This window comes from Indicator indicator, chromosome 13, assembly GCF_027791375.1.
Source record: "Indicator indicator isolate 239-I01 chromosome 13, UM_Iind_1.1, whole genome shotgun sequence".
In the NCBI taxonomy this organism is placed as follows: Eukaryota; Metazoa; Chordata; class Aves; order Piciformes; family Indicatoridae; genus Indicator; species Indicator indicator.
This window is the reverse complement of record NC_072022.1, coordinates 12,903,889-12,918,728: the sequence shown is the minus strand read 5'-3', so window position 1 is coordinate 12,918,728 and position 14,840 is coordinate 12,903,889. Positions and strand designations below refer to the sequence as shown.

The 14,840-nt window shown below is 40.0% G+C and overlaps 1 protein-coding gene across 1 annotated transcript in view; it reads right to left on the bottom strand.

Annotated features, from left to right (window-relative positions):
* Positions 1 to 3,040: 3,040 nt before the first annotated feature.
* LOC128970856 (glypican-5-like) overlaps positions 3,041 to 14,840 on the bottom strand; it is a 371,775-nt gene continuing 359,975 nt past the window's right edge. The window contains exon 13 of the mRNA XM_054386218.1: positions 3,041 to 3,237. Within this exon, the coding sequence (XP_054242193.1) occupies positions 3,041 to 3,237 (197 nt within the window). The remainder of the gene's footprint in view (positions 3,238 to 14,840) is intronic.

The following is a 14,840-nucleotide window of genomic DNA, read 5'->3' as shown; positions in this document are numbered from 1 at the left end:
TGCTTTTAGGCTGGCACCTTATTTTTACACTGAGATTACATAGACAAGTCAAAAGTATTTTGAATTTAGACCATTGTAGTTACATCATAATTACAGTATCCTGGATAACAAAGCAAGATCCTGAAAAACAGACATTTATCTGAAAAGAAGTACTTACTTTGTCTAACACAGCCACATGTGTTTGCCTTTGCTGGCATAGATTTGCTGTTGGACAGAAAATGCTTTTCTTATGTAAATGCAACTGATCCTGAGCAAAAACCCCACAATCATAAACCATCAGTAACAATATAGTGCACTGCTCTTTAAAGCTGCACCCTTCTTGATGTACATCATGAACATGTTTCAACGCTGGTTTGACCATTACTCTTCTTGCAGAGTAGAATAGTGTGAAATGTATTAATAGACATGGAGTCTTCTGAAGTTTTTCCTTCATTCTGTAACAATTTGCATCTATTAAAATACTGGTAGAATTCAAAGAAATGAGTTGACTCTGTCTCACGCCACAGATAGAACTTTTTCTAGTTTTGTTACAGAATGTTTAAACAGATTGTCGAGTTTAGCTACATCACACAAATCCCAACACACTTTATTTTTCAAGGTTTTGTTTAGCCAGATTATGACATTTAGCAACAAAAAGTAATCCTCTGGGTGAGTTATTCCATGCACACCCAGCCTTGAAACCTTGTCTCTCTCCATGGGCATCCTTATGGACACTTAGGTGTGCAAGTGTGGATGCATTTGCCTGAATGATGACTGAGCATCTGAAGTGTGAGAAGACTAAATTAGGGGTCAGCTTCAAAAGCAACAAATGTGAACTACTTCAGTGAAGCCACAGTAATTGGTATTACCTGAGGAGCTGGTGTAAGTGTTGGCTCCAGATGTACATTTCTGTCTAACCTAACAGCAGCCATCACAACTGATCCTTTAAGACTGCAAGAAATGATGGTGTCCTTTCTCTGTACAAAAGACGACTTACACACCTTCTCAGATAAAAGTGCACTTTTCCAAAGGGCACTGAAAATGAACACAAGAAGAAGCATTTTAAATTATGGTTCAGTAGACTGGTGCAGCTCACCAACCCCTGAAAACACAGGGCAGCCATTTCAGTACTTTGGGGAAAACTGATTTGCACTGAAGTGATGGGAAAGCACTACATAGGGGTATTAATATCCTCACCATTTTGAAAAAAATCAGAATTTGAATATAAAACATTTCATTTTAGCATAAGTATCATTTCCATTTATCTTCCTTCAACATTACAATGGACTTATCTTTTCAAATACATAGCTGCTCCCACTTTAGAGACACTGGCTTTGCAGCTCTGTGTTGATGCTTCTGATTATACCTTTCATATGTGTAAATATGATCTAATAGCTCAAATTAAAAACAAAACTCAAGGCCCACCCTTGCTAACATAATTAGACATGTTCACTAATACTATCTGAAAACATACAAGAGTGGTGAGTCTTTGTCCACTTACACTGTCACTATACAATGACATCCAGTAGTAATACTGGCACATGGCACCTTCTTTGAGTCAGGCTGTCTTCTGTCATCAAAGCTGCCAATAAAACACCTGAAGCTGATTAGCAAGATGCAGTACTCTTCTGACTTATGTCAGCGGCTGCCTAACTCTAAGTATTAAAGAGATGTCTTACAAAAAACCAAAGGCAACTGTTTAACATTAAATCTTATAAAACTGTACATAGTAATAGTCTACAACATGAAAACAGCCATAAACTGTTGTAGTAGTTATGAAATGTAGTAAATATAACAATTCTAATGTTTCATATATTTATCATATTAATCACTGTATTCATACAGCTGTGTTTGTGTGTGTGTATATATATATATATATATAAAATCAATAGCACTGTAAACTGCTGTTGGAAAACACACATTAACTCTTAACCTATTAGAAGTTATTATAGTACTTTTTAATCCAAAAAGTTAAAACACATCAATGTATCATTGATTAAAAAAAAAAAAAAAAGAAGCCTTGTAATAGAATGCACATCTGGGCATTTTCTAGAGTAGCAATCAAGACGAGGCATAACAGAGAATGCTTTCAGATTGTTTTACATTTATATGTACCACGAGGCAAAATTTTAAGTATCAAATGCAATTAAATAATACACAGTTTATGAAAAAGAGGTGGCTTCAGAGATTTACAATGTACAGAATCTAGTTAGTGTCTAACTTGCAATAGTTTATATCTCTGGGACCTTTATGGAACACTTTAAGTTGGTTTGTCTTTAACATCACATAGGTAAAGTAAGTTTGAATTGAATTACCTTTTTTTTTTTTTCTCTGTACAGAGCTGCTCTCAACTGGAAGTTTCCCATTGCTGGGCATTTATCCAATAAGCCTTGAGCATTTTGTGGGGCAGGGAAACTCACTATCTATATCCCTCAGTAAATGAAGTGGTTCTAATGTTTTTCTGTATTTAAGGCAACTCTGCTGACATATTAGACACACCAAATACTTTTGCGTTGCTTCCTACAATCTAACAGCAAGAGTGAAAGAAGTTTCAAACATGCTTTGAGATGTTCTTGACCACTCAGAAGTTTCATCAAGCTGGTAGAGAGTACTTAACATAGTTTACCACTGTAGACACAGCTTGTTAGCTGTTCACTTAAAAACATAAAGTATGTATTGGCTTGAGTTTGAAGACTGACCATTCATTATAATTCACCTGAAAAAAAATTAAACAAAACCAGCCAGATACCAGCAAACAAAACTGAGAAAACACACACATACACAATTTCTGTGTTTTCAGTTATTTCTACCCCATAACTTAAGCTACTCAGACCCTTGTCATCATTCCCTTTGTGTCTTGGGTGGGCTTTGTCAAAGACTATCTTCAGACATTGAAAGTGACGACACTCGGTGTCTGCCAACCTCAGCATATCCTTTAGTATTTCTTCTAACATACCCCATAAACTAGAGAGCCATTTAACTTTGTTTTCTGTTGGGTAAGGCTGCAGGTATAAATGACAGTGAACAGAAACGCTCACACAGTGGCTGCAAGGCAATACAGCTACGGTGGACAGAACCACAGAACTGCGGTTAAAACAATGAGCGAGGAACTCAGGGCTGGACTGCTCCCATTTCCAGTTACACTGTGTTTAGAGGATGACTTGTCAGCGCTTGTGGTGGTTGTGGTGTCAATCTTTTTCACAGTTGGTTTTGGTTCATTCCTGTTTTCTGGATGGGTTTTCTTGTCCTTGAGTATATCTGAAAACATGAAAGTAAATGTAGGATTAATCACACATCTTTTAAACAGTGATTTAAAATTCTGTCTGTTGTGGGAACACATTACACTCTAGTCTGAATAACTGAACTGTGGCATTACTGTTTTAGCTGGACTCAGCTTGGCCACTGGGTCCTCAGCATCCACTATTTTGTGAACACGTCTCCTCTGACTGGCCTGCCCGATGTGTCTACTTGTAGTCATGGCATGATCAGGATAATAGGAGTTCTACATTGCAGTGGCTGGTCTCAGTACCTGTTTTTTTCATGACAAGAACCTTAACTTTCATCTGAGATGGGAACTGGCTCATGTGCTAAAAATGACGTTAGGACTGAGTGGCTTTATACCATGCCCCACCAAAACACTCATCAAGTTACTGAGTTGCTACAGGAGGACATCAGAGAACATATTGGCTTAATCTAACAGTTGACTCCCTGCTTTGCTGCTACCCTTAACTTTAAAGCAACATGTGACCCTTGATGTGGTAAGACAACCTGGCAAGAATGATTGCCAACAGGAGGAAATGAATAGGTGTCTTGCTCACCCACAGGGACAAAAGAAGTGGTTGCAAAGAGAAAATTCTTCAAGTTTTGTTCCATTGATTTTTCCTACCAAGTACAGGTTTTTTGGTTGGTTGGTAGATTTTTTAAATTTTGGGGGGCGGGGAGGGGGGTTGTTTGTTTGTTTTTCAAGTACAGAACAATGCCACTGGGAAAGTTTTCTCCCTCCAGACGCATTTTGGGGCAATTCCAGGCATCTTTTATGTAAAGGACTAGATTCATAATAAAGTAGTTCCAATTCTTTTACGTCAAAAACATGGATTTTTTTTTAAAATGAGAAAATGACTGATAAGGGTCTTCAGTTATGTTGACATTACCTGCAAAGCTATTTGCAGGTATTACTGAGATCATATTGCCCTTCAACCCTCTCATTGGCACTGTAGGGAAGAAAATAAAATAATTATTTCATCCAATGATGAGATTTTATGGTCAATCTGTAAAAGCATGCCCAAGTGTCTGGCAAAAACACAAATTCCTACCTGAAAGAACTTATGCATTAACGATAATTGTTCAGGTCCAAGCTTAAAGGATTTGTGATACTAAAGAATGCAGCGCACATACTCAAGAAAGCAAAAGGCATAGATTTGTAATGCAGATTTAAGAACACTCCAATCTTAAAATAAAAACTCTGAATCACAGAAGCAAGTTCATGCCAGAAACTGGAAAGATGGAAAGTATTCCAGAAATGTAAATGCAATCTGAGATCATTGTCTGCACGTCAGTAGTTCTGAACAAGCATCAATAAACTCACTTGATAATAAAAATGAGCTATTGTATTGGGAAAGCACACACTCTTCTTTTGCCAGTATAAACTACAAAAGAAAAGCAAGGGATTTCTCTTTTTTATCATAATATCAACATTCCTGACTCAAAGGTGACTGCAGAGAGGGGACATTGGCTGGCAAGGAGTGCAGTGGGAAAAGGGTAGCGTGATACTGCGCTCAAAATTCAGAGCAGCAAAACACGGACAGAGCTCCTCTTCAATTCCAGCTTGCAACGGAGCTAACAAAGGAGGGGGAGAGAAAGCACACTCAAAATGTTTAGAAAATATCAGTATTCTGAGGACACTTAAAGAAAAATGGACAACCTTCAGACTGTCATTAAAATAAATTAAGAATAAATCATGGAAATAGGTGTGTTCTGACACTGCCTAGACTCCTTTCCATCACTGTCATTCTCCTTTTCGACTGCAGTAAAGGCACTATTTCTCTGCTGCCTCTTATATCATCCCAGCCTGCTGACTTCAGCTCTCTGGGGCCAGCTGATTAAATTAAGACCTCACTCAGGTAAATCTATTCCCCTTCTTTCAGTTGGCCATGCCCAGCATTGTAACTTGATTGGTGTCTATAAATCGGGCAGACTGAAATGTATTAATTTGTTTATTTTCTTAATATTGACTTAACCAAAAATCTAAGGTAAGATTTAATGCTATCAGAGAGGCTGTTGGTTTTTAAAAGCTTTCCTCTCAGTGACTGTTTAGTGCACTACATAACAAGCGTTAAATAATACATTAGAAAACTCTGCCTTTATCCTTTCCAAGGGAAGGACTACATTCTGAATTCTCTATCTGTTTTACAACAGAGTATCTTCTGGTACTATTCATGGCCAATTCTGATTTGGGATTTCATTGTGCAAAACTGGCATTTTATTTAAAATGCTCTGTTTTCTCCCTTCTGAAAAATAAATGAAAATAGCCTCAGTCCCAATTCAGCTCAAGATCTTTATCAATCCTATATTTAATTTTTAAGACACAATTTTCAGCAGTATAAAGATTTCATGTTTTATCCTACTTTCCTCAGAGTTCCTTTTGCTTACTCACGCCAGGGTTTTGGCTGAGAGATTCTGAGTTAAATGAGTTTTTCGTCTTAGAATATTTCTCTCAGAGATGGTTATGTTCAGTCTACTACTGACATTCAAAAGGTAAAAAAATAGTGAACATAATAAAAAAAAAATGCCAGGGCGAAGACTAGTGTAGAAATGAAACTCCAGTCTCAAAGCAAACCCTAGATGTTCAGTACCTGTGAATCAAGCTCCCATCAATAAAACCAAGCAACCAAACTCCACAACTTTGCTTTGTTCTAATATTTACCTGCTGTGTTTTAAAGGCTTTATGGTTTCCAATTAAAAAGCCTTCTTAAAAGCTAGGAACTTTCTTCCCATCATCAGTCCCTCTCTCCTTTCCAGAAATGGAGTGGTTAAAATTTTCAAAAGTTTTAGCTAACCTCAGGCTAACACGTGATGGCCTTTGAATATTATCTACACTGTTTATTTATCACTGCATCATGATAGTGATACAGCCATGGCAGTAGTTGCTGCGCTGTTTCCTCATCCAGGCTCCCCATATGAGTATTCAAATCCTGCCAAGAGGAGTACTTAGTGAAGGCAGCTGACTGCCAAAGCTGCCTTCGTGAACAGCCTTTCGGGACTCTTGCTGAGGACAAGGTCTGCTGGGGTCAGTGAAGATGGCTCAGAGTCCCCCTAGGCTGCGTGATTACTGTGAGTACCGGAACAGCTCAGTTAGTCCAGGGGATTGAGTCCACTTCCTTAGCTGAACTTTCGACTGTGTTAACTGCTGTAAATTCACATCTCGACAACATAAACGAAGCACATAATGAAAATTACTTGACCTCAGTGTTCAGAGCATTTAGGACTATCTTCACCTCAAAGATCTAACCACAGATCGCTACCCAGTAATGCACGTGCCACTCAGAGCACTGAGCTTCTCATAAATACTTCTATGGATCAATATTCTTTCCCAGACAGACTAGCTCAGGGTAAACAGGAGAGTCAAAACTGTCATCATCTAATTTAGGAACGGGAAGCCTCCCTATAGTGAGGGCTGAGCATGCCTGTCAAACGCATTGGGTGAGCCACACATGAAAGTGCACTTTAGACAGTAATGACACAGGGGTAAAACAATGAGATAATTATTCTTTTAGGTTATTACCAGATTATCTGACCCAAGTTCAAGTCATGTTAGTACTGCATTTGCTATCTCCCCCTCCCTAGCCTAAACGATTTTGCAGTTTGCTACTGATGGAGATTATCCAAGATGTAACTGTTTATTGGTGTACTTGCATGCTATTGCTAACAAACAGCATCGGCACGATCTAATTAAATGCCCGTTTTTCCTGCCAGTGGATGAACAAGTTCATCATCTGAACATCCCTTTCCATTTTTGTCCTTCTCTTGACCTAACTTGCGCTCAGTCCTTTCTCTTCAACTGATCAGTGTGATAGGGTGTCTCTCCCTGCAAAGATTTCTTTCACCTGTGAACCCTCCTCATCTGCTGCACTGGAGTCATGCTCAACACTCTTCTCCACTGAGCTGAAGGGTAAACACAAAGACTCACTAGACAGGCTGCTGCTGGTACTGACAGAGGAGAAAGTATTTCTGGAGTGAAGGAAAAAGACGGGAAGAAAGGGCAGTTGAATGGTCTCATCTTACATCAAAGGGAACTTGATTAGTTTAGGGGTAGCATGTATTTGAGCTGCCCCAGCACCTTTCAGAGCCATCCCTTCACCTCTTGTTATTCTTCACCTCTCATGACTGAGCAGAGAGGGCCAGGGACAAGCTCTGCTTTGTGTGCCAGTAAAAATGCTAAGGGCCTGGTGCTTGGGAAAGTGATATGCTTGTGCCTCAGGATCTCTGCTCCTCAGGCAGTGCACCTGTGATTAACCTACAGCCCCTGGTGCTTCCATACATCTAAGGCTGTGGATTGTCACACCACACATGCATACAACCTCTGTGAGGGGATTCGGCATAAAAACAAACCTGAGAGATTTGTCAGACGAGTCCTATAAATGCTAACGATGGCAGTGCAGTAGAGTGGAGCACTGAGAGCAGATATTTGATGGTCATCAATCCACCAAGGCCACAAAAACGTGCTAGAACACGGTTCTAGCAGTTTTACACCATAAGTTGACAGGGAGAACTTTTAACCCAGCCATTTAGGGAAAGAGTGGGGTTGAGAAAAGGGAGAAAGTGTTTGTTTCTTTTTTCCCCACAATAATTCAGTGAAGTCAGACTTGTCCATTTCTTGTTAGACTTTCATGCTGTGAAAAGACAACATCAGCATCTGTAATAGCAACTGAATGCCTTGGTCTTGAATGCCTCATCATGGTTGTAATGATATTCATAATGCAGGTCTAAAGTGAACCGGTCACTACCTGCATTTACTCTCCATGTTGTAGCTCAGTTGCTTGACAAACTTCTCTTCGATCACAGGCTTGGTTTTGGTTGACAGCTTCATAAGAAAATTAAAGCTAGGTGCAACCTGGTGGAACAGGCTCTTAAATTACAGGAGATGCTGCAGTGTTATTATTAGCTTTTTATCACCTCTGCTAGCAAAAGCTGAAATTACTTTTACATATTCAAAGGAAGGAGCTCTGAAATTGCAAAACAATGCTGTCACCATAAAATTTACCAACAATTTCCAGATAATCTATTATCCTGACATTAAGATCAGCACTAATTATTTCCAGTTACAGCTGCAGCAGACAAACGGAACCAGGAATGCTGTGGAAATGGGAATGTGAGAACTCCCAAAGCTTGGCAACTCGTGATGCAATTCTCCAAATTCTGGAGCTTGTTATTGTCTGCTGTATAATACTAGTCAGTAAAAGGCAGGTGTAATATATCTCTTTAGGAGCCAGAAGGAGGGAGTCATTAACAGCTCTGCAACCTCCCATGTATGTACTGTTCTACTCCTATTTCAGCCTAAGAACATGGTGTCTGTATGAGCCTTTCCCCCACACACCCTCTTACAGAAACTTGGCTTTAGAAGAAAACAACCTTTAACCAGCAAAGGAAAGAACTACAGGAGCTGCAACTGAACAGGTCACTCTCCTCACTTAACTCCTCAGTTGCGTCATGCTTAGGCCAACCTCCCCAGAAGACTTGCAGGACAGATTATGAGGATTAACCATCATGGTTCTGTGACCTTTTTGTTTCTCCTTTTTAAGGACCATGTGATGGAAGAGAAGTTGGCCTTGGGGGGATAGTCACCAACCGAGACTAGGATTATCAGAGGCTAGTTTTTAATTCTGCATTAAACTCTATTTGACCTTTGGCAGATCACTTCTCCCTGTAGGCCAGTGAAAAAATGACTTTTTCCTACACTTTTTATAGATTCTAGAGGTAAATTCTTCAGGCTGAGAGGAACCATAACCACTCTGCTCAAGAAATAACAGTGGCTGGAACTTTCAGGAACTACTCTTATGAAACAAAGGTCAAATGCAACAAAGAAAAAAATGCAATAAAGCCAGGAATAACTGTGAGACAATTTGAGATGTCAGATGCTGGAAGCTGCAATTATATGAAATGGCAACTCCTCCCCCCATTCCCAGTCTTTTTTCTGTGTACATTTGAATGCAACATATACAGAGAGAGAGAACAGGACATTATCTTGGCTGTACTGTTCTAAGGAAACCTGTCACTCTATTTGTTTGGCTTTTGATATACAGCTACTACAGCAAACCCTGCATGATTTTCATGAGCCACAATAAAATTGTATTAGTTTTGAAGGCTAAAAAGTAAACTCACACGTATAACTGCCTCAGCTCCTGCCATGGTAAATGTCAAGATAGAACAATCCATCTTTTCCTTGGGAAGAAATAACTTAGCTTAACACGCCCTGTGTGATTCAGCAGTAGTTCCATTAATCAGTCAGTGATTTGCAAGAAAAGGCTTTGTCATTCTGCTTATATTAAGATGATACTTACTCAAATGCAGACAAGCTGAAAGTATAATCTTAAGACATGCCAAACATCTTTTACATTTCCTGGAAACATCTGTTTTTAGTCTAGGCCTAGGCACATGTTTGTGGCTGCATGTTTAAGCTTGTTTAGTTTGCCAGATACCTTGTACATACTGCAGCACAGTTGACACGATATCCTGAAACACAGCATGGAAGTGTCTGTAAAACATGATGTTCCCAGTAAGTCTGTTGAATTTTGCTTGGAACTTTCTTGTAATGAAAGAAACAACTAAAAGGCTCTGTGACAGCCTTCTGCCATCACTGTGTGGTGCAATTAATTAGTTAAGTTTAGAAATTCTGTATATGCCTCACTGGTAATATCCCAAAGACTGAGAGTGATCCAAATACCGCATGCCTCACATGCTCCAAACTCCTATTAAACTTAATGGGAGTTTGGGGGGGATGTGAGGAATGCAGGATTGACCTTTATGGGTAAAGATGAATATGTGCTCTAGACTTCAAAGATTAGGTGCCACTGCCAGTCTGGAGCGTGCAAGTGATCAGCATGCCAAGCGCTGAAGGCATCTGCTAAATATCACACCACAGCTCAAAGCTGTAATTAAGAAAAATATAAACTGGCTCAAGGAAGAAAAATATTAGTAATAATTGAAAATGCTTTGGCTGCTGCTTTTGTCCTGATGATCTCATTACTTCTGGTTACAGAAACAGTTCTCACACTGGCTGACGTGAGGCATGCTTTGTTTATGCTCTCATTCTACCCACATCTTTCCCAGTTAACTTTTATTGCTCGATACAAAGGTCAAATTGAAGACTTAATTAAATTGTATATGGGGAAACGATAAACTTATTTTGGAAGGGAGTACAAAAACATTTAAAGTCATCCCAACTCCTCTCCTACAGACACTCCTCAATTTCTTGAGAAGGAAAAGGATATGTGTTGCTGGTTCTCACTCCCTTAAGGGGAAACTGCACTTTTTCTTGCTTGAAATTTTACATCTTTCAAAGATCCAGCCTTTTCCTAAACTGCTAATTGTATCTGCAATTGATGTTTGCAATGTGGATTTTAGTTTAGCTCTGCAGCTCTAGGTAAAGCTCCATTTTGTAAAAAGAGGGGATATGATCTTATACTAAAAGCAATGCGAGTTCAGCTCAGAGCAAGGATTTGAACTTCATCTGCTTAACTTTAAACAGAGCTTGTACCACCAAAATAAACACTATTACCCACCCACTTAATGTTAGGCATATGTCTCTTAGCCCTGAGGCTTAAAACTGACAGTATCTCTCATATGAAAAAACTCACAGGTCATATAAAAGCACCATTTACAGTTTCTCTATGCCATAAGAAGAAAATCGTATCGCTTGAGAGGAAGGCCAGGTCTGAGCATGCTACAACCTGTGCACTAGCAACAACAACCCCCAAGAAAGTTTAAGTTTCCATGTGACAAGGTAGCTGCCAGAGCTGAGTACTTTTTGCACCAGAGATTCTCAGAGCTCACGTTCAGCTGTTGTCTAGCCCTGGGGGGAGGAGGGGCTCTAGATCTTTCTGTTTCCGTCTCCAGAAGCCCTACAATGTTTGTGTTTCTGCAGCTGACTGTGCTCTCAAACCCTAGGAGCTGTGAGCTCCACAGCCCTTGGGACACTGTGATGGAGGTGGAGGACAGCCTGAAGGACTACTCTCCTCTTCCAGACCTTGTCAGCATAGTCTTGCAGGATCACACCAAAAGGTATGAGGGCAGACAAGACATCTGCCAGCTAGGGCAGCAGTTAAAATGTGCAATGAGATGATGTCTAGGTTCAAATGCTTCCTTTAGGTGATTAGAAGGGGTGCTTGAACCCAGGTCTCTTGTCTTCGAGAGTTAAGCAGGTTCTGTAACATTACTATGTCTTCCAACTACCCATATCTATCCTGGGAGCAATCTGACCCAAAGATTGGAAAGAACTATTCAAATTAAGTAACAGGGTTCCAGCAAAAAGAAGAGACAATAGCAACTGCTCTATGCCTCTGAATGAGGTTTCTTCATGCCTCACGAGGAGATCCCAGAGAGGGGCAGGAAGATGGACTGTTATCTGCTTGGGAAGCCATACTCTCACATTTTGGCATGAACGGATCTTCTATTTGTATGGAGTGGCCTGGAGAAAATAAACCACAGAAGAGCTCTCCTCCCACCAAAGAGCTCTGTGACTCAGGGCTCCCAGTTGCGTTTGTGAGGCAGGGTGCGTTCAACACACGCACTTCAAGCAGCCTGACTAAACCCCGAACATAACAAACCACAAACAAGGCATCAACTTCCAGCATAGCAGGCAGAAAAACAATCACAAACATCTCTAAAAGATGTCAGAAAGGCTGGTTTCACCCTGCAAACATGCTGCTCTCATCATCTCTCACTTTCTAAAAGCCAGTCAAATTCTTCCGGTTGTTCTCATTGCTCCCTGGGAAACTTGGGTAGACAGCATTCCTGCTGCAAGATGTTGAAGTCACCAGATCCCAATGGCGGCCATCAGGATTTAAAATGTTTCCTTTATTTCTGTCATTTCTTGAGCACAGACAGAACCTTATACTGGAATAGGATAGTTCAAATAGGATGCAATCACAATTGATGTTTAATTATAGAATAAACGCTGAAATCACTTCAACCCACATATCATCTGATTTCTTTTAATCTAGATGAGAAAAATGATTAATTATATTTCCAAAAGATAGTTCTGATCCTTAGATCAATCAGTAGGAAACATTTGTTTATTGAACCTTTCCAATATTTCATTTCACTCAGAACTGAAATCAAAAGAAACTGCAGCAAGATTTTATCCTGGATTAATCATTTTAGGCTTAATATCAAGAACAGTAAAGGAAAACATCACAGCATTAGGCTTGCTTCAGCTGCACTATGGGAACTTCACATTAGTTCTTCTCTCCTGCTCTAGCTTGGCAACTGTTCAGCATGCATATCCTCTATTTCACATTGCTGGGTTTATCCAGCCAACCAGAACCCCAGCTCTATCACAGCTGACAGTTATTGACGGAGAAGATGATTAGAGCCATCACTCTACTGATCTGTGGCAAGAAGAACATGTTTCATGTGAAAATACCAAACAGCTTAAAAGCATTATCTTATTAGTAGTGTGCAGTGAAACTGATGAACCCTTATCACATTCAGCAGGGTGATGAATACCCAAATCAACACAAATGGAAAGGAGATATACAACTAGGGTGAAAAATAAACTTCTCTAATAAAACATCTTACGAAATGAAGCACCATCCATTAGCACATACACAGGACTATGCTCAGTTGTGGCAAATTAAAGAAAGGAAATTCCTGTTTGGAGCTGGCAATGATCCTATTCACCAGCTCTGTTCTGGCAGGGTGTGAACTGCTCCTTCCAGTTTTCATGGAAGATACCTACACCAAATCCACCAGGACTGAATTTAACTAGACTGCTGACACCATGGTACATAACAGATTGAGGGCTAAAGACCTTCCCTCATTTTCAGGGTAACACAACTGCTAAACTTTACATCGGCCACTGTTCTTCTGTGTAGCCACATGGAAAAAACACTTCTGCCCATAGCTCACTTATTGGATAAGAGCCCCTGGAGGTATGAAACTCAATCATGAGGATGATACAAGCATCACTTTGAGAACGATGAACAGTGCATTAGAACTCAAAGGTTTGCAATGTTCAGCTGGCTTCTCTATACAACAATGTGCTCAAGCTTGACTGCTCATGTAAGATTAGTGACAAAGTCAGTGTGGTTCCCAAAGCCCTTCTCTAGGCACCTGCAACATCTCTCCAAGGGCTGAGGGTTCTTAACATTTGTTCTTAACAAAAAAGTTGGGAAGCATGAAAACAGCAGGGTGTTGCTACAGGCAAGTGGAAAGCAATGGAAGACTCCAGATCAGGAAACCGAATGAACTTGAATGAATACATAAAGGACCACCTCTGCTTGTTTCTGCACACAAAGTCAGCATGGTGCAGAGCATTTTTTAGGTGACTGAGCATGTGGCTTGTTTTCTGTGTGTTTCCACCCAGCCAAAGAAGTTATGACAGGCACTCAGCCTACTCTTGGGGATTTATCAGTTATTGCCAATTTATTTCTGTCATAAGAGCTCAAATAAAGGGAAAAACCTGCTGGAAGTTCATGAGAGCTGACACTGTGTGCTGCAGTGGATCTGTTGGTACTGCTGTGGTCTATTATGTAAATATACATCAGTGGACTTTGTATAACATGAATTATGTAAATGCCCATTTAGAGACTCTTCAAAATGCAGATTACTTGCTGGATGTTTGGAGACTTAAATTAACATCTCTGATGTGAACCTTGCACTTGGAGACTGCTGTGCTACAGCCTGTGGATACCCAGGCCAAGCAAAACCTATTTTGCATGCAGATTTAGTTATAGCATGAGGGACTTCTGCTGCAAAAGTCAACTGTATCATCATTTAAGCCACATATCACTGATGCCATCAGTTTTAAGAGATCCTTCAATGTGCTAGTGTAGTACTGCCTCAGAAGATCCAATCTAGAATTCAAGCATGCACTTGTTCATTTGGGATTACAAAGGGTTTTTCTTTTTAATTAAGATTTTGTGTTTTAATTGATGCTTGCTAAATGTCTACATGTCTGCAGGAAGCCATGTGGCTCATTCTCCTGTGGGGATGAGGGTTTGACTCGTGGTGCTTCATCTCTGCAATCCTGCTCCTGGCTCGGGGTGAGATCCAAGTCAAAATCAAAACGTAACCAGCACAGACAAACAGAACTTTGGGCATCATTAGGAGTAAAGGCTGCAAGCTTGACACAATAGGTGGGGGTTGATTCCTCCAGGTGCTTAGCACTGATTAGAAGGATTGGGCTCCTCACTTGGGAATTAAATCAAGCAGATTTTTTTTTTTTTTAAGAGCATACTAAGCACCTTGGACTGTTCTCAGAAGGCTCATTCCTGGAATCTGAGATCTTACAAAAATCTAGGCCAAGCAATAAATCCTTTGCTAGAAAAGAAAACATCATAGAATATCTACTTAGGTAAAGAATTTGGAGAAACTAGGTTTTCAGGAGTAGTAAACTCAGCATCTGTTGGACTTCATTAAATTCTTGTTTAACTGGAGTTGAGATGGGTGAAATTAACCTTTCTACCTCAACAGTGCTCTTCCTATTTGAAGCATTTGAATCAAAGTAGCTTACCAAGGGCATCCTTCTAGTTTATAACTTCAAAGAACATTTATTCAGAGATAGCATGTGAAGATCACATAATTGGAGCCAGTTGATGGCGAAAGGGTTGCATACTGAGCTAGCTGGGGAAAAAAATACCTAA